This window comes from Mya arenaria, chromosome 10 (genome assembly GCF_026914265.1).
Source record: "Mya arenaria isolate MELC-2E11 chromosome 10, ASM2691426v1".
Classification (NCBI taxonomy): domain Eukaryota; kingdom Metazoa; phylum Mollusca; class Bivalvia; order Myida; family Myidae; genus Mya; species Mya arenaria.
In genome coordinates this window covers 21,586,761-21,606,363 of record NC_069131.1, presented here as the reverse complement: position 1 = coordinate 21,606,363, position 19,603 = coordinate 21,586,761, and the positions used below count along the sequence as shown (strand labels likewise).

The window sequence follows — 19,603 nt, the reverse complement described above, 5'->3', positions numbered from 1 at the left end:
TATTACAACACAGCCGAATATTTAACCAAATATTCAACATTTTTTTTATTCCAAATAGTCTTCACCCAACTTCTGAACGAAATGAACAGAAACTCTTAAAAAAACATTAGAATGGAAAAAATGGTAGCATTTACAATTCCATGAATACATCATTGGGTAGATTCAACTACAAAGTCCTGATGAGAGTACTACCGACCAACGAATTTCTGTCTAAATTCAAATTAGCCAATTGGAGTTTATGTGCAATTTGTAATTCAAATGTAGAATCAACTGAACATTTTTAATTTTGAAAAGGAAACGAACAGCTATGGAAGGAATTAAACATCTTGATTGCATTGACATCAATGAATATACAATATACAAACATGAAGAACCTATTTCGAATTGTCCAAAAAAGCATGCCTACAGTAATATATATCTGATTGTTTTAATCATCTTTATGAATTTTATATTAACTCAACAAAATATGTAATGAAAGGCGATTATCTTTATTATCTTGATGCATATTTTCAATATCTCAGATTAAGAACTAAAATAGATGAGCAATTAGTATTAAAGAATGATAAAAATGAAACCTAACGAAATTTGGAAAGTAGTGGAAATTCTAAATAACTAATATACATAGAAAGACTCATCTAGCCACATAAAATTAAGGTAATATTATCAACACGAAATGGAACATCACAGAAAAAAGCAGAACACGAGACTTGTCACAGGTCACCCCACACCAGACACAGCTGGGATCAATCTAAATGATGTAGTTCCCAGCACTCCCTGGTAAAAGGGATCTCATCAGTCTTAGCCTCGTCACGAATTTGTGAATTCAAAGTGAATCAGAATATTTGTCAGGAAGCTTGAGACTCATAGAGACCCTATCGCTTGTGTGTGTTAACACATGATGTAGACACACTTCTGGACCTCTACTAATTGAGCACGTGCCGACGCGCCACGCATTAGACCTTTGTTGTTGTTGTTGTTGTTGTTGTTGTTGTGTGTGTGTGTGTGTGTGTGTGTGTGTGTGTGTGTGTGTATGTGTGTGTGTGTGTGTGCGTTTGCGCTTATATCCTTTGGAGGTTAATCATATGAGTACACAGCAACCTTCCGAGGCACAATTTACTTCCGAGGTTAATTGTCCCGTTACCTCGGAAGTTTAAACCTCTGAACAGCGTTATAATGTGCACCAGACTCTCCTGGTTAAATATGAAGATTACCTCTAAATAACGTTGTATAGTGTGTCGTGTGTTTGAGTGTGCTTGCACACATTGACATACGAAAACAGGGCGCGGAAAAAGTTTAAAGTCGGGCATGCGCATTGGCTCTCCGTTTCGCTGCGCATGCCTAGTCCGCCCCCGCGGGCACCTGTTTAATTCGCGCATTGGGCATGCGCATTACCATCGACACCTCACGTGGTGTGGGAACAACATGGCGGCTTGCCGAGGTAAGTTGTGTATTATCGATTCTAATGATGGCGGACAGTTTTTCTGCTGTAGGATTTTTGCAAATTGGTTGGATTTTGAAGTGTGTACGTATCAATTCTATTGTAATACCTTTTTATGGAAAGTAATGGATGTCGGAGAACACTTCAACATCGTTCTGTACCATTGTTTTAAGACTGTTTCGTAACACAGCACATGACATTAGTCATTTTAGAATGACTACACATGGCACATACCTGTACTGTATAATGATATATCATATATATATACACTTTATAGTAAGGTTTTTAACGGTGTTTAGTACGTGCTTATGTGGTGGTTAAAGGAGATAATAGTGTGTGAAAACTGGCTCTCTCAATATCGAAAACATGCAACAGATGCGAGGTGCCTGATCATGCAGTTAGAACTCAAGAACTGACATTTTGTGGTTTACCAGTAGGCAAGAATTAGCAGTCGTGAAAATTATACTTTTGAATTCTTATAGTTTTGCTTGGCATCAAATTTTTTAACAAGCACTGCTATTTAAAATTCAGAATTTGAGCAAGCCCGAAAGTAGTCCAAATAATTGTACGTTGACAGATTTTTTTTAGATTTTTGATATGGCAAATCCTTCACGTACAAATTGTTTAGTATCAAAAGTGGGTAGTTGTTCCGATCAGGATTCCGGGTTAAAGCATATAGCGTCTATACAATATAATAACAAGAAATATTACCAGATAATGTTATTTTATATTAGTTCCGTACGCATACAAAAAAAATATCCAACTTGTAATTATGAGTTTGACGGCTTTTCTTCATTTCATTCTCTCAAAACATAACGATATATACATGAAGGGCACCTGCAAGGCTTCAGGGCACAGTTTTAAATCGCTCGGAACATTTCGGCCATGGCCAACTTGTTACGATTGTATAACGAGGTCTATCTCGAAGTTTTGTCGTAGGAGGCAGAGTTATTACGATTGTATCAAGTTGTTCCCCTTCGCATAATTGTTATCTGTGTCAGTCAACTTTCACTTTATTGGAAAGGTAAACAACTTGTTTTAATGCATTAAATGCTTGTTTAGTGCAAAATAATATTTCACTTACATGGCAAAATATGAATTTAACTCTTTATGATCAATTTCAACCATAAAATTCTTTACTTAAAACAATTTCAATATTTTTAAAACACCCCCGTTTTTGGCACATTCCCATTTAGACGTTAGGGATTGGAAGAATCCCTTATGACACGTCTATTATTTTAGACTAGCCCGAAAGACATTTTACCAGTGCAGGGCTGCAGGGCTGCAGGGCTTGTGCTTATATTGACCACTATAATTATACATTGACAGTATCTGTCAATGTATAATTATAGTGGTCAATATTTAATATTGACCACTATAATTATACATTGACAGTGATATATTTTACGATTTTTGATATGGCAAATCATTCACGTACAAGTTATTTTGTATCGAATGTGGGTAGTTATTCCGATTGCATCTATAAAATATCTTAAAAACAAGAAATATTACCAGATAATGTTACTTAAATAATAGTTCCGTACACAAAAAAAACAAATATCCAACAAATTATTATGAGTTTGATGCATGTTTCTTCATTTCATACTGTCAAAACATAACAATATACAATACATGAATGACACCTGCAAGGCTGCGGTTCACAGTTTAACAACAATTGGAACACTTCAGCCATGGCCGAGTTGTAACGATTGTATATAAGAGGTCTTTCTCGAAGCTTGCCGAAGATGGTCAAGTTTTAAGCTTGGTACAATTGTTGTCTGTGTCGGTCAAGTTTCGTTTTGTTGGAAAGGTAAATCCTTTGTTTTAATGCATCTAATGCTTGTTTTGTGCAAAATATCTTTGCACTTGCACTGTAAAATATGAATATAAACCTTTATTATCTATTTCAAACCTAAAATGCTTCTCTAAATACAATTTCAATATTTTTCAAAACCCCCCTGTTTTTGCACAAACCCGTATATAAGTTATGGATCGGAAGAATCCCATATAACATGTCTATTATTTTAGACTAGGCAAGAATCTGCATGTGCAGCCACAATCGATGCAGTATGATTTGTATATATATACATTGACAACACAAACATCAACAGAATAAATGCCCCAGATTTGAGTAAAACAAAAATTAATATCAATTTATTTCCTAAATCATGGTCTTAAATGTGCGGCAACATGTGCATGTTGTTTAAGTCAGAAGTCATTTTTACAGTCATTGTTGGAGTATTAAAGTTTTATTGCATAACTGATCTGATTAAATTTATTGCCTTTGTTTTAAAAAGGATGAATTCAGGTGTGAAATATAGAATATAAGTATATTATTGCATAATACTAATACAGTTAAATGGAAACTATAAGCTTTCACCGATCTTTATCGTAATGTGAAAGCAAAAGTAAGATGTTAAAAGGCTGCCAAACCATGTTTTCAAATTTGTCTTTCTGTTAATCTTTGAAATTTAAATGGCTGTAACACAATTGTTTATTTTCAAATAAAAACGATCCTATTATTGATTGTAAAAAGACCCATCCATTTCAGAAGATGTCGAAATATCGGAAGAATGAGAGCATGTGTTTCTTTTTCATATTTTCCACAGCAGTGGTCGAAATTAGCACAAGCCCGCAAGCCCTGCACTGGTAAAATGTCTTCCAGGCTTGCTCAAATTCTGAATTTTATATAGCAGGGCTTGTTCAAAAACATGATTCCATGCAATAGTATAAGAATTCGGACTTGTTCATCCGAAAGTCTAATTTCAATGACTGCCACAGTAATAGCAGATCGAGATAGGACTCAGTACACATCCATGTACTCCTCATTTCTTTTGGAACTTTCAGGCCTTATGATATATGGATTTTGTCCAAGTGGCCTTTGGTTAAAAATGCTATTTCACAGACTGACTTCAGAAAACCTTCATTAGTAACTTTTGCCCGTTTTTTTTAAATGCATGCTGTTTTGACAACATCTAGTTAATATGTTTATGGGAAAAGTAGATTCACGAAATTATTTAGACTACATTGATTCATTATGACTTACTTATTTGATAATGAGATAAGCTAGGGTCTAATTATGCAAACACATTGTCTGCTCATAAAGCACCAATCACACAGGGCAGTATTGGGAGCTATGCTAAAAAGCCTAGATGAAACACTTTGATACACAGCATTGATTAAGCATGTCATTTGTGTAAACCCAGATGGTTATGTCATTAACTGGCGCGAGAAGTAAGTGGATTGAATAGTGGCTCAGTCTGCGAAATAACCCATGTGCCCGATGCCCGGGGCAAGTAAAAATCCCGCCGGGCAAGTAAAAAATCGTATTTGCTTGCCCGATCGGGCAAGTGAAAAAAGAGAACGAAATTGTTTATCCGAAAATCAACAAACAAAGTAAATACTCTAAATTTGATGACGTATTACTCGACTTTGTAAAAGTCGCTAAATTTGATGACGTTTTACGCGGTCTGTATCGACTGGTACACTTACTCCGCAGTCCGAATCAATAGACGCTTATAACTATGCGTATAAAATTGAAAGCCGATTGGACGCTTGATTTAAACCAGTCCGATGCAAGCGTTTCAAAGACAACTCTGATGTGATCTTTGCTTATATTTTATTTGAAATTTATTCGGGCAAGTGAAAATTGGTCCGGGCAAGTTAAAATTGCCAGGGAGATGCCCGAAAGGGCAAGTTCATCTGAAAAGTTATTTCGCAGACTGGTGGCTGTTTACATCAGACTGTTGTTGATATGTTGTCATTGTTCCAGCCTCATTTTATTGCAATTGCAGATGTTTTTGGCCAGAATCAACGCCCTTGCAGAAAAAAGCCAACCAAAACTACCTTCAGACAAACACGGCTGAATTTGTGCTATATGCAGTATATCGATCAATACATAGGTATGATTTTGTCGTGATACATTAGCAGCATATTTGTGGACTTAGTCAGGGAATTGAATTTAGAAAAAAATACTGCTCACTCCTTTGTGTTTGTTAGAAAAATGTATGTACTTAAAAACAACAACAATGTTTTCTGTGTCATAATCAAAGCATAAGGTTTGTAAAAACAAAAAATGTTTTGAGTAGGTCTGATATGCAGTCTGCACAAAATATCTTGCCGATGTTCTCATCATTGTCTGTATTGAAGTCTAATTCTAGGTGGAGTTTCGTCTCCCATTGAGTAACAGTTTCTTTGGACAGTTTGTTAATTTTGGCTGCTATGTCGGATTAGTTTGATCATCACCATCGGCCTTCGTAGATATTAAATATCAATGCATAAAAAACTTTAAAAATATTATTGCTTTTCATGATGATGGACTGTGCCTCAAAATTGATATAAGTCAAATACTGCCGTCTAGAATCTGAGCACGAAATAACAGTCTACAACGTGTGAGTTGTGTATACGTCATCATTTTGTGTGTTTACAAGAAATGGAAAGTAAACAAATTGAAAGTTGCTCTTTTTCAAGAGTTTTCACTCGCATTTTTATACCCCCGACAAACGAAGTTTGAAGGGGGTATATTGGAGTCACCCTGTGGTCGGTTTGTCGGTCGGTCCGTTGCAATTTACCTTGTCTGGAGTATAACTTAAAAACTACTGGATATATAAATATTGCCCTTTATTTGTTGTTTTTTGCTGTCAATTTTTTTTGTCTTTGTTTTTTTTTGGAGGTAAACTATACATTGCAAAAAGGAGACTCTAGACAAGTACACTTTTGATAGGCCAAAAAAGAACACTTTTTTAACATTCCATCTAGAAAAAGCAATCAAAGTAAATGTGAATTTAAAATTTGGTGGCATGGCACAATATTTATCTCAGGTTTTACGATAAGTATCTCTTCTCCTTAAAGTCCCCCCACTTCTCCCTAATTTGACTGGTGGGAGAAGTGACTTCTCCCCAAAAATTCAGCCTTGTGAGAGCCCTGGTGATAACAACCCGAGATGGTAAAGAAAGTGTCTGAAGTGAAAATGAACAAGAAAGAAGAATTAAGAGCAATCGGTCGGGATATCAGACAACGCGAAAACTTTTTTTCTTCACAGGACATTGCGACAGGTAAACACTGAAAGTTTACCTGTCGCACCAAATTTTTACCTGTCGCAATGTTACAAACAGTATTCAGTTACATCAGCCTAAACCTTGATTTTAAGCCTCTTTTTAAATAAGTTTTGTAACTCCCCATTATAGCAGGTTTAGATCTACTTGGTTAGATGTGTACTATTATAAATTACAAAAAAGAAGCTAAACATCAGGTCAAAAAAATCAATATTTCGGATCTTAAGTCATTATTTTTTCCTCCCCAAAAAACTCATATCCGGTTCGTCTACCCATGGAGCAGCCAGATCTTACTCTTTTAATTCATCTTTAAATTAAAGATACAGTACAGTTAAAAAATATAACGAATTTTACTACAATTCAAACTCAGACACAACAAAAGTAGAGTTCTTGTTATTGGCAATGTTAAACAGAGCGGAAAGAGTGTCAGCTCGGTATATTCATCATATTTAAATTAACACGATTGCCGGGAACCACTTTGCCGAAAAAAATACATACGGAATTTAGCAAGGTCCGAACATTTCCGTAAAATTCCGTCTATTAAAAAGTAGTAGAGTACGAACTGAAATCGTAACCTTACGTGTTTTTTCGGCTTTTACGGAAACATGTGCAAAACGGGGTTTACAAATAGTGATACACGGATTAACAGGCTGAATAGTCATGATATAATAGTTACAAATAACTCTGACCATTTATTTAGAAACTGAAAGTAAATTTTCGGAAAATTAAACGGTGCTGACTGTAATTTTTCACCGGACATTGTGACCGACCAAAACAAAAGTTCCGTCGGTCAAAATGGAAATATACCGGACATGTCCGACTGTCCGACGGACATTCGCATTGTCTGGGATATTACTACAATGTGTGCATGAACATGCATGTACTTTGATATCAATACAATGCATTGTTTTCCCATTTAAGAAAGCACCATGTTTTTGGCCCACCCTGCCCTTTTTAATTCCTGGCTAAAACACTATTTACTGGTTCCAGGTAATGGAGTGTTTGCTAGGCAAGAGCTCTTGAAGGGGCAGTTTATCCTCGAGTACAGAGGAGAACTATGTAAACAGCAGTCTGATGGTGATGAAATGTTCAAATACCATTTCAGACATAACAACAAGGAATACTGGTATGTATATATAGTTTTTGTGTAAGCTATAATTTTTGTAGTAATAAATTGCTATATATTTTCTTTTATACACTACTTTTTTAGCTTGTCTTTTTGTCCATTGATAAAGTCTGGATAGTGTGATGTCCTTGTGGTCGTACCAAAACTCTCTCTCAGATTACATGGTTACAGTTAAGTTTTATTCTGTAAAACTATGCATTGACATAATATCTTGTCGTGTCTGGGCGGTAATTTTGGGTTAAAATTCAGCGCTATTCCCAGTGCAAAAAACATACATTTTCCCCATGACTGGAAAATATGTGTGGTTTAAAATATTAAGCCATGTCGGTTGCATTCTCCAAACAAAAAAAACATTATCAAAGTCAATAGTTTTCTTGGTTTCAATATTTTAAACTGAAGCATTGTTGTTCACAAAATAAAAAAAAATCTAATGACACCCAAAGTGGTGAAAAAAACACATAGGAACATTAAACACATAGGGACATTAAACACATAGGGACATTTGTCATAATACATTTCCTTTCTTTGTAGTAATGTTATGTTTCAATTGTTTTAATAGCATCGATGCCTCAAAAGACACGTGTCTGGCACGCATGGTCAACGACTTGGACCGATACACAAAGCCTAATTGCAAAATGGTTAAAGTTGTTGATGACAGACATCAACCAAGACTCTGTCTGTATGCAACTGAAATGATCAGCAAAGACACTGAATTGAGGTACGATTATGGTGTTGCTGATGTACCTTGGAGAAAGCGAAAGGTAAATAAAATGTTTTAATTTTCTCTTCTTTTTAATTGAAGTCAAAATACTGAATGCATTGTACTCAAACTCTGTTGGATGTTAAATAAAGTCTGACGGGTATTGCTTCTCACTTGGGTAAAATTTGTATTATTGATTTCCCCTATTGATACCCCAATTTGGTGTGAGCTTTATGACGTCACAAATTTTAATAATAGACCATCATACAACCTCAACCTCTAGTTTCGTTAAGTGTTGAATTATTTCTTTCATTGCTTGTTTTTATGAATTATTCCCTTTAAAACCTATAAAAACTTACGGATATATACTACTATTTTGTCTTGATTGAAATGTAAGTTATAATTTATTACATAGCCTATGGTGTAGATACAGACATGACTTAATCAATTGAATTCCTTGTAAATGAAATTGTTTTATTAGCAAGGTGCACACAATCAAAGCTATTTCATTCAAATGGACTTAACTTGAATCCAGACAACTATCGGCAACTTTATGATAGTAAGTTGAATCATAATGTTGACATCAATGTCTCTGCATTTACAAACTTGTATACAATATTTTGCAGAAAAATGATGTCAAGCCTGTGGTTTTTGAACAATTCAGTAATATCGAGATGTTCCTTGTTAATTGTTTTTGTTATTTGCATGGTTTTTCTGAATATGCAAAATTGAGAACTACATATTCAGTGTACATGAAAAGTCTTTTAGCGTTCAAAAATATTGATTATTAAAACATTTGGTACTTACTGTTTCTAAGAAGCATGTACATGGGATTTAATGTTTAATAAAAAACAATCATATTGCCTTAAAAAATTTAAAGCAAACAATTCTTTTTGTATTATTAAATACAGAGAGACAATTTTTTTCTGTTGTAGTTCGAATTTACACATGACATATGATATATAAAAGCCTGGCAATGTCATGTTCTCTGACTCATTTCATGTACACTGTATTTGCCTTACATTATTTTATTTTCCAATTTCATCTTAAAGTTATATGACTTAATTTTCCGCCCAACCATTTGAATATTCATAATTTTGTTCTCCATTTGAACAAGATTACGGAAAGCCCTGTCCTACTATTGCCGTAAAAATCCACAAAGTAATAAAAAAAATCTCAATAGTTTTTTTACTTTTTCAGTCTGTGTCTTGTTTTTTTGTTTGTTAGAATTTTGTGTTTAAAAGTTGTTCATCAGAACGTTTGTGGGAATCTTAAAACTGTTGAAATGAATAGTTTTTTCCATAATTAATTCATTATGTGATTGGCCTTTGTCAAGACCACACAATCATCTATACTGCAGTTCATCATTATGTAAAATTACCTCCAGCTCATTTTTCCTTAGTGTGTTAGAATTGTACCTCAGAAGGTTTGTCATAATTTTAAATTGTAAACTGATTTTATGGTGCTTGATATACATGGTTGTGTGCTGAAGACAGATACTTTTATGATATCTCATAAATGATTATGAATCCCAATTGGGCTAATTAAAATCATCCGTGTGTCCTTTGTCCCTCCCAGTTGTGTCTGGACTGTTATGAAGTCATCTATGGACTGATTTTAAAATACTTTTGCAAATGTGTTATGCATACAAAGACGTTATGTTGTGTGCAAGGCCAATGTCCTTACCTCCAAAGTCAAAATTACACTATATAACCCGGACTGTATCCTCTTCATGTATAGACAGTTCTCAAAGTAACTTGCTGTTTTGCATACAAAGATGACATTCCACTTGCAGGACCCGTGTCCCTACCTCAAAGGTCACACTTATGGTTTGATTTCTATGGAATGCTGCGTTTAATGACATAGAGTATATCTGTTCATGTCCGAACTCTATCTTTCACATGTATGGAAATTTTGAAAATATTTGGCACACATGTTTAGTATACTTTAGGCATGTGTTACGTGCAAGGTTTGTGTTCTTACCTCCAGGGTCAAAGTCACACTTTGTGTTTGATCATTATAGATTGTTTAATATACATACCGTACATTGAGTATAGGTGGTCATATCCAGGCTGTAACCTTTTGATGTTTGGACAGATTTTAAAATAACTTTGCACATCTGTAAACCACATAAAGACAGCCTTTAAGACCTGTTTCCCTTTGTAAAAGATCCAGGTCACACTTGTCTATGTTTTATTACCTCACAAAGTATGCCAAAAGTTTTTAAATAATGGTGTGTTGCTGTGTGATAAATGACTGTATATAACTTAAAATTTTAAAATGACCTTACAACTCCTGAAACCCTGTCTTTGAACATAAGACAAATACTTCTCATGGCATTGTGACATGGCAGATGTGCGCGTGGTATAGAATTTTGATACATTTCAGATGCTGTTAAAGATGGTCATACAGCTGCAGATACTACAGAGGTCACAGAAACATCTGAAGATGCCCTCAGTGAATCAGCAGAAGTCTTGGAACATGCTTATCATGGTAAACTTGAGTGCTAATTAGTTCATACTAATTGATTTAAGCCTGATTGTGTAAAAGCTAACAGCTTATTTTAAACACACTCCAGTCGGTTTCCTTGGTCAAACTCACCAGTACTGAGTGTAAATATGAGAGGAAACTAGAACATTTTCCTCACTGGGGATCAAACCTAGCACCTCTTGGCTGCGAGGCGGACACTATAACTCTGAGCCATCCTTACATTAATTGTGTTTATGATCTGAAACAGGTACATACATGTTTCTGTTGCATCTAGACAAGCATCGACTTTAAAGTACCTCATGATGTATGCTAAAAGTTTGTAATGAATTGTGTGTGTGTGTGTGTGTGTGTGTTGGAGTCAAACCTCAGAAAGTTTGTTAAGCTTAATTCAGTAAAACTTATGCTTGTTCTCAATCAACAGATTTATTCAGTCTGGGTTATTTAATCACTCATTGGGTGTCACCTTGGGGGACATTGTTTCTCGGAATGACAAACACATGCTGATTTATACATCTAGATCTTGTATGTTCGTAATTTGGCGATGTAAGCATCTAGTTAGTTAATAATTGCTTGTGTTATTTTTGTACCTGAATACCAGTATATATGTGTGAAGCTTTTAGCTTTAATGAGTTTGTAACAGAATACAATCAACTCAACTGTGTGTTTCAGATGCTGTAGGGAACAGTGGGACAGTTGCCCCATCCACAGTTGTCTCTGAACATGCTGAAGGGCTGCCTCAAGGTAAATTGAATACAAAAACCAACTTTCTTTACATAGTTATTTCTCGCTGGTGACCACAATCTGTTGATGTTAATTACTTAAGACTATTTTTCTGTGATGAGGTACCTCATAAAGTAGACATAATGCTTGTAAAGATGAACATGGAATATGTGTGTGTGTGTGTGTGTGTTGCTTACAAATGTTAGATATCTTGTCATCTATTAAAATCAGGCTTATTATACTCTTTAACATGTATTTGGACAAAGTATGCGTAAAAATATTGGTGAAATGTGTGTGTTGAAATGAAGAACCTCTGTGTGAATTGGGTCATCTTGTGTCGGAAAACTTAATTGTTAGGTCACATAAGAAATAGCCTATTTATACCGTCTTAACCATTTTTTTTACCTTTCTTAAACATGGTGAGATTGCTTCCCTGTACAAATTCTTGGACAACTCTTATACTTGTTTAACATAATTGAATTGATCATCAGATTGGCAGATGTTTAAACCATACAGATGTAATTCAATCATACTTCATTTGAAAGTTTTCAAAAGACATATTTCTATGTTTTATTACCTCACAGAATATGCCAACAGCTTGAAACTAATGGTGTGTTACTGTTTGTCAAAATTGTAGCTCTGAGTGCTTGTATGGTAACTTAAAACTAAACTTACATCTCCTGAAACCTATGTTTGTGAACATAAGACAAATACTTTAAATACTATCTCACGGCATTGTGACATGGCAGATGTGCGCGTGGTATAGAATTTTGATACATTTCAGATGCTGTTAAAGATGGTCATACAGCTGTAGATACTACAGAGGTCACAGAAACATCTGAAGATGCCCTCAGTGAATCAGCAGAAGTCTTTGAACATGCTTATCATGGTAAACTTGAGTGCTCATTAGTTTATACTACTTTATTTAAGCCCGATTGTGTAAAGCTAACAGCTAATTTTAAACACACTCCAGTCGGTTTCCTTAGTCAAATTCAGTACTAAGACAGTGTACATATGAGTGGAAACTAGAACATTTTCTGAGCGGGAATCAAACCTAGTGCTCACCTCTTGGTTGTGAGGAGGACACTCTACCTCTGAGCCATCCTGACATTAATTGAGCATATGACTGAAACAGGTACATTCTTTTTTCTGTTGCACCTAGACCAGCACAGTCTTTAAAGTACCTCATGATGTATACTAAAAGTTTGTAATGGAATGTGTGTGTTGAAGTTAAACCTCAGAATGTTTTTTAAGCTTTATTTAGTAAAACTTATTCTTGTTCTTAAATTATTAGATTCATAGAGTCTGGGTTATTTTGTCACTTATTTGGTGTCACCTCAGGGACATTATTTCTCAGAACAACAAACAATTGTTGATTTATACATCCAGATATTGTATGTTTGTTATTTAGTGATGTAAGCATCTAGTTAGTTTATAATTGCATGTGTTATTTTTATGCCCCCCGAAGGTGGGCATATTAAATTGCATCGTCAGTCTGTCTGTCCGTCCGTCCGGCTCCGTAACTTTCCCTTGTATGGACAGATTTTAAAATAACTTGCCACATGTGTTCCACATACCAAGACGACGTGTGGCGTGCAAGACTCGTGTCCCTACCTCAAAAGTCAAGGTCACACTTAGTGTTTATTCACAATGGAGTGCTGCATATAAGGACATAGAGTATAGGTTGTCGTGTTCGGGCTGTAACTTTCTCTTGTATGGACAGATTTTAAAATAACTTGCCACATGTGTTCAACATACCAAGACAACGTGTCACGTGCAAGACCCGTGTCCCTACCTCAAAGGTCAAGGTCACACTTAGTGTTTATTCACAATGGAGTGCTGCATATAAGGACATAGAGTATAGGTTGCCGTGTCTGGGCTGTAACTTTCTCTTGTATGGACAGATTTTAAAATAACTTGCCACATGTGTTCAACATACCAAGACGACATGTCGCGTGCAAGACCCGTGTCCCTACCTCAAAGGTCAAGGTCACACTTAGTGTTTATTCACAATGGAGTGCTGCATATAAGGACATAGAGTATAGGTTGTCGTGTCCGGGCTGTAACTTTCCCTTGTATGGACAGATTTTAAAATAACTTGCCACATGTGTTCCACATACCAAGACAACGTGTCGCGTGCAAGACCCGTGTCCCTACCTCAAAGGTCAAGGTCATACTTAGTGTTTATTCACAATGGAGTGCTGCATATAAGGACATAGAGTATAGGTTGTCGTGTCCGGGCTGTTACTTTCCCTTGTATGGACAGATTTTAAAATCACTTGCTACATGTGTTCCACATACGAAGACGACGTGTCGTGTGCAAGACCCGTGTCCCTACCTCTAAGGTGAAAGATACACAAGTGTTTATTCACAAGGGAATTCTGAATATAAGGACATAACAGTGTAGGTTGTCAGGTATGGGTGGTATTTTTTTATGTTCAGAGGCAATTTAAAATTACTTGCCATATGTATAACTTTTCATGTACTGTCTGACCTTGTTCGTAGGTCAATATCACATTCGGGGGCATTCGTCACATACTGTGACAGCTCTTGTTTATACCTGAATATCAGTATATTTTTGTGAAGTTTTAAGCTTTAATGAGTTTGTAACAGTTTACATTCAACTTAAATTTGTGTTTCAGATGCTGTGGAAATCAGAGGGATAGTTTACCATCCACAGTTGTCTCTGAACATGCTGAAGGGCCGCCTCAAGGTAAATTGAATACGAAACCAACTTTCTTTGAGTAATTATTTGTCGCTGGTGATCACAGTCTGTTCATGTTCATAACTGAAAGACTTTTTCTGTCAAAAGGTACCTCATAAAGTAGACACAATGCTTATTAAGATATACCTCGGAATGTGTGTGTTTGTGTGTGTGTGTGTTCCTTACAAAATGTTATAAATTTTAAAATACCATCAGCTATACTGCGGTTTGATTACCTCACAAAGTATGCTAAAAGCTTCTCAAGATTTGTGTATTGCTCACTTGTTGTGTGTTCAACTTGTACCTCAGAATGTTTGTATGTAACTTGAAATTGATTTTAGGACATCTGACATATGTTTGTGTACATACAATCCTATCAGTTTTAGCATGTCTGTTTTTCAAAGAAAATATCACCATGGTGCCTGGTCAGCGGGGGAGTGAAAAATCTTCAAATACAACTCTTTGGGCAATCATGGCCCTCTTGTTAACATATTAGCATATTTTCTTGGTTGAAACATTGATAATCATTTCATAATGAACAAAGGGAATGAAAACCAGGCAATATCTGAAGAGAATAATGAAGTTGATTCTGTAAAAGTGAAATGACCATGGAGAAAAAATAATGGAATTCAAGATCGAGATTAAATGTATAAGGTAACCGGAAAGGTCTTGTTTCCTTCACCGGTCAAACCTGAATGTGTCTGTTTTAAAAGCTTGTCAGAAAGACATACATCATTACATGTATCCCTGATACAGAATGAAACCACAACTGTTTGAGTGAGATACCTGCACATAGACTAGATAATTAACCTTGCTCTCAAGGAATCTTGTTTTGTCATTTCATTTTATTGATTAAGGATGTGTTCAGTGCACATATTATGAATAATGTTAGTTTCTTTCATGTACTACTATAAACAATAAAAACACTGGTGACTGCTTCGCCAATGGAAAGGGCTACAACAGACACCTTTCCATGGAGTTGTGAAACACTTCTACATCAGCTATAGGTGACTTGTGCTAAACTTTACCTATCCGGTATATAAAACAATGCTATGTACCGTAAGCATACTTAGTAATCTTAAGCAATTGTTTGCAGGACATGTTTTTCTATTTTTGTACATTTCTTTTTGCAGCAATGTTCAAGATTTGACCCAGGAGCAGCTACAGGATATGGTTGATCAGAGTGAGAGGCATCTGCGGAAAATATTTGGAGGATATATTCTCTGCGAGAGACATATTGCATTCAAGCAGGAAGGAAGAAGCAAAAGTAAGGCATTTATGAGCTCAAACAATTTCAGGAATAAATGCACTGTACTTTTATGGGTAATGTATGAACTTTAGGCCACACCAAATATTTGTTTATTTGTTCGATTGTGACCAAGAAAAGTTGAAGCAAGGAGCGGGAGCAACAAAATTCATATTTCCCATTTCTTTCACAACCAGGAGTTGACAAAGCTGATTTTTTTAATCGTATAATGCCATAAATACATTCTTGAATTTTCCCTCCTAAATACAAGTTAAAATAAAGAACAAACAACACAAAAAGTATGCACATTATTATTCCTTGTATTTTAATATCTTTTACACCCAAACACCAGTAGAGTAAAATAACTTTTTGCATTAAAACCTTATCTTTTGAATGAGGAAACCAGAATTCTTATACTTCTGCCTGGCAATACAATTTTAAACAAGCCCTGCTGTATAAAACCCAGGATCTAAGCCAGCCCGGAACGTATTTTACGAGTGCGGCGCTTGTAGGCTTGTGCTAATTTCAACCACAAGTGAACAATATGCTTGGTCCAAAATGGTCAGCAAACAGTACCATTAACCCTACAGAATTATCAGGAGCTCTGCACTTGTAATTTAACTTTTTATGGTATTCTGCATCATAATGTTGTTTGGAAATATGGTGTTCATTATTCAACAATATTTATATATAGAGAGAGATTTCCAAAATTACTAGAAAACTGGCGCCAGTTTTTTAGAATGACTATTTAATGCTATTACAGTTCTGTTTGCCCGTGACTTCAACCCAACCCTCTATAACACAGGTATATAATATAGACTGAACCGAGAATGTTGCAGTTTGAAACACTTTCAATGCATTTCAGATGCTGTTAAGACGATTATACAGTTGCAGAAACAACAGAGATCTCGGAACCATCTCAAGATGCTCTTGGTGCATCAACAGAAGATCAGAAGTGGACCATGCTTATCTTGGTAAACTGCAGGCTTAATTGAGCATTTTATCTGTAAATAGGTACATACTTTTTAATGTTGCACCTAGACATGCATTGACTTTAGTACCTCATGATGTATGCTAAAAGTGTGTAATGAATTGTGTGTGTTGAAGTTTAACCGCAGATGTTTGTTCACCTTGATTTATTGTTGCCCAAAATGACAACACTTCTTGATTAATACATTTAGATATAATTTTTGTAACATTTATAATTTATGTATCCAGTAAGTTAATAATTGCATGTGTTAATTTTGTACCTGAATACCAGTAAGCTTTCATAATACTGTAGCAGTTAACATTCAACTTAACTGTGTGTTTCAGATGCTACAGGGAACAATGGTACAGTTGCCCCATCCACTGTCATCTCTGAACATGCTGAAGGGCTGCCTGAAGGTAAATTCATGTTTGTATGTTGCTTGCAGATGTAGACTTATCTTGTTTCTCATTAAAAGTGTTCGCTTAAAAAAAAGAGTTTTATTTATGATCCAATAGATTTGCAGCAATGTTGCTGTCTGTTATATAGACAAAGTATGCTTCCAGTTACTGATGAAATGTGGGTGTTGAAATGAAGCACATCAGTGTGCACTGGGTCATCTTTTGTCGAAAAACTAACTTGTTAGGTCACTTAAAAAAGCCCTGTTATACTCAAGAGAACATTTTGGCACTGTCTTGATAAATCTGGTCATAATTTTTTCCTTGACAAAATCTTGGACAAATTTGATACTTGTTTTCCATAATTGTATTAATCGTGAGATTGACCATTGTTTAGACAACACAGCTCAAATGCAATCATATTTGTTTTAAAGGCTTTCTAAAGACAAGTCTCTATGAGTTTTTTTTACCTCCTAAAGTATGCAAAAAGCTTTCTAAAATTGGTGTGTTGCTGTTTGTTAAAATTCTACCTCTGAATGCTTGTATACAACTTAAAGTTGTGTACATGAGGCAAATATTTTATATCTCACAAATGATGTTGCAATCATGAAATGTTATACATTTTTGCCGATTTTGTGATTTTTTAATCCACTTGTGGAATGGTGAGACCAACATTCACATGATCATTTAGAGTTTCAAGCTCTAGTTCCAATTTCCTCAAACCAGTTTGCACATATCTTCGAACTCTTCTGTTGCTCATAACATTGGTAGTTATATATATGATTTAAAGTGTAACGATATTCCTGGCTTGGTGATTTATTCATGTTATTTAACCTTTATCTTTTGTCCAGCTTAAATCCTCTCTTGCATTTCAGCCAGGAACTTTCAGCGTTTAACAGAGGAGCAAGGCCAACTCCTAAGAAAATGTCGAAGTGTTCAACATTACTATGAGACGGGAACTGAAGATGATAGACTGTATTAATTCAATCAAAAGCCACAAGTGTTTGAATTCTCTGAAGTGGAATTAAATAAAAAGCACATTACACAGTTGGATAACGACAGATTGCACACTGAAACAATAATAAGTGTTCAAAGTGCTAGTACATCTTGTACATAGTGTCAAGGTGTCCAAGCATGTCTCTGTAAGCCAATGGTTCACTGCATATGAGGTTATTTTATATCTTACAGTGGATTGCAGCAAAAGGCCAGAGGAAAATATGTTTTGATACTCATCCGTATTTTGAAGAAGAAAAATGGGGCTGAATGGCATGTTTATTTTTTTTTATTTGACGGGCGGGCTGGGATGAGAATCTAAAATATTTTTTCTCTGGCTTAAGGCTTTATTCTTAGTATGTATCTATTATGTCATCATGATGAAGTCATCGTTACTATTCTACATTGTTAAAAATTAGATTCAATCATTTTTAGATTTCCGGAGGTTTTGAAGAGCATATTTTTAACAGCCAATGGGATCATAAGCACATTTCGAGTGTTACATGACCCAGCCTTTTTATCAAAAGTTGCTCAGAGTTCATTTTTGTGTGTCAGAGTAATAGGCCTTGGAAACTTCAAAATGGCTGAAAAGGCTTGTCCAAGCACTTTATTTTCGCTTGCACTGTTTATCATCTAGGTTAATAAATATAATTTCAGTTGATTTGCAGAAAGTTTACCAGGATAAGAATTTGTCGATTGTTTCTATACAATAATAATTTCAATAAATTAACTTTATTTTCAAACAGTTTTGACACAATGACCACAATGAATTTATATTTTGTCACAACTAAAACTGGGACCAAGGTCTACTGCATTGTAAATGAAAAATAGAATTTAACAAAATGGGTATGTCATGTACAACACTGATACAATGTTCTCAGTAGTGGTGACATTATGTCATAATAATTTTTGTCACAAATAGATTTTTAGAGTTGCCGATTGTTTTATTCAAACAGTAATTTCTCATTTGAATTTTATGGAGAAGTGTATTTTATACACATTCACAGTTAATGTGTAATTTCATGGTGTCAGTCATTGGTTTGCAGTTCATGTTACTTTGTAGTTTCTCACTTGTATTTTGTGACATATTCTTGACATGTAAAGATGGCAAATGTATGTGATGAATGTGAGAGATTAACATTGTTCATTGCACAATGTATTCACATATGTGCTTGTTAACCTCGTTCACTATTTTATTTCCCTCTGCATGTAACCAAAAATGACTTGTATATAAAATGTCCATGATTTATTTAAAATTCCATAATCATGGCAACTCGACTCAGTCTCTGCAATATTCAAGTGTAGATCAAGGGGCAATCCCCTGGCATTATTAATTATTAAAATATTTAATTTTACTCGTTTTAATCTTCGAAAAAAGGTGAGGGCTCGCTCCACGGCGCTTCTTGTTTGTTTGTTTTTAGATTATTTTTGCTCTGAAGCAAAATGATGACCCCCAATTCTTTTGCTTATATTTTTTAATGAAATGTATAAAATACATGTACTTCAACGTGAAATAAATTTGCCTTAAAAGGATGCTTTGTTTTACACTGATGGTGAACAAAAAGTTCCTTCACGGAGTTCCACCTACAGAATGGAATGTATACAATGTATTGAGCGATCTATATAATGGACTTGAGGAACAAAATACTACGTCATTATCTTGATGAAACCCTGAAGTGGCTTTAAGGGGGATCCGCTGCTGGGAATTGGCTCTTTGTGCTCTAAATGGTAGCCAAAAAGTTATACTATAAGCCAGTGGCCAACACA

General features: G+C 35.2%; 1 protein-coding gene across 2 annotated transcripts; it reads left to right on the top strand.

Moving 5' to 3' along the window:
* Positions 1-1,385: 1,385 nt before the first annotated feature.
* On the top strand, positions 1,386-19,369 carry LOC128205549 (histone-lysine N-methyltransferase set-1-like). 2 transcript variants are annotated; one of them, XM_052907281.1, is made up of 10 exons: positions 1,386-1,438; positions 5,233-5,340; positions 7,483-7,618; positions 8,178-8,379; positions 10,707-10,811; positions 14,171-14,241; positions 15,366-15,499; positions 16,344-16,452; positions 16,793-16,864; positions 17,719-19,369. In XM_052907281.1, the coding sequence occupies exons 1-6, from the start codon at positions 1,423-1,425 to the stop codon at positions 14,192-14,194; spliced, it is 591 nt and encodes a 196-aa protein (XP_052763241.1). In that variant the 5' UTR covers positions 1,386-1,422; the 3' UTR covers positions 14,195-14,241; positions 15,366-15,499; positions 16,344-16,452; positions 16,793-16,864; positions 17,719-19,369. The 2 variants fall into 2 exon arrangements, with proteins under 2 accessions (XP_052763241.1, XP_052763242.1); XM_052907282.1 differs by having other exon boundaries at positions 16,344-16,492.
* Positions 19,370-19,603: the final 234 nt, after the last annotated feature.

Coding starts and splice junctions, on each gene's coding strand:
- LOC128205549 (XM_052907281.1), top strand. Junction 7,619..8,177: donor CATAACAACAAGGAATACTG/GTATGTATATAT, acceptor TTGTTTTAATAG/CATCGATGCCTCAAAAGACA. Junction 8,380..10,706: donor TACCTTGGAGAAAGCGAAAG/GTAAATAAAATG, acceptor GATACATTTCAG/ATGCTGTTAAAGATGGTCAT.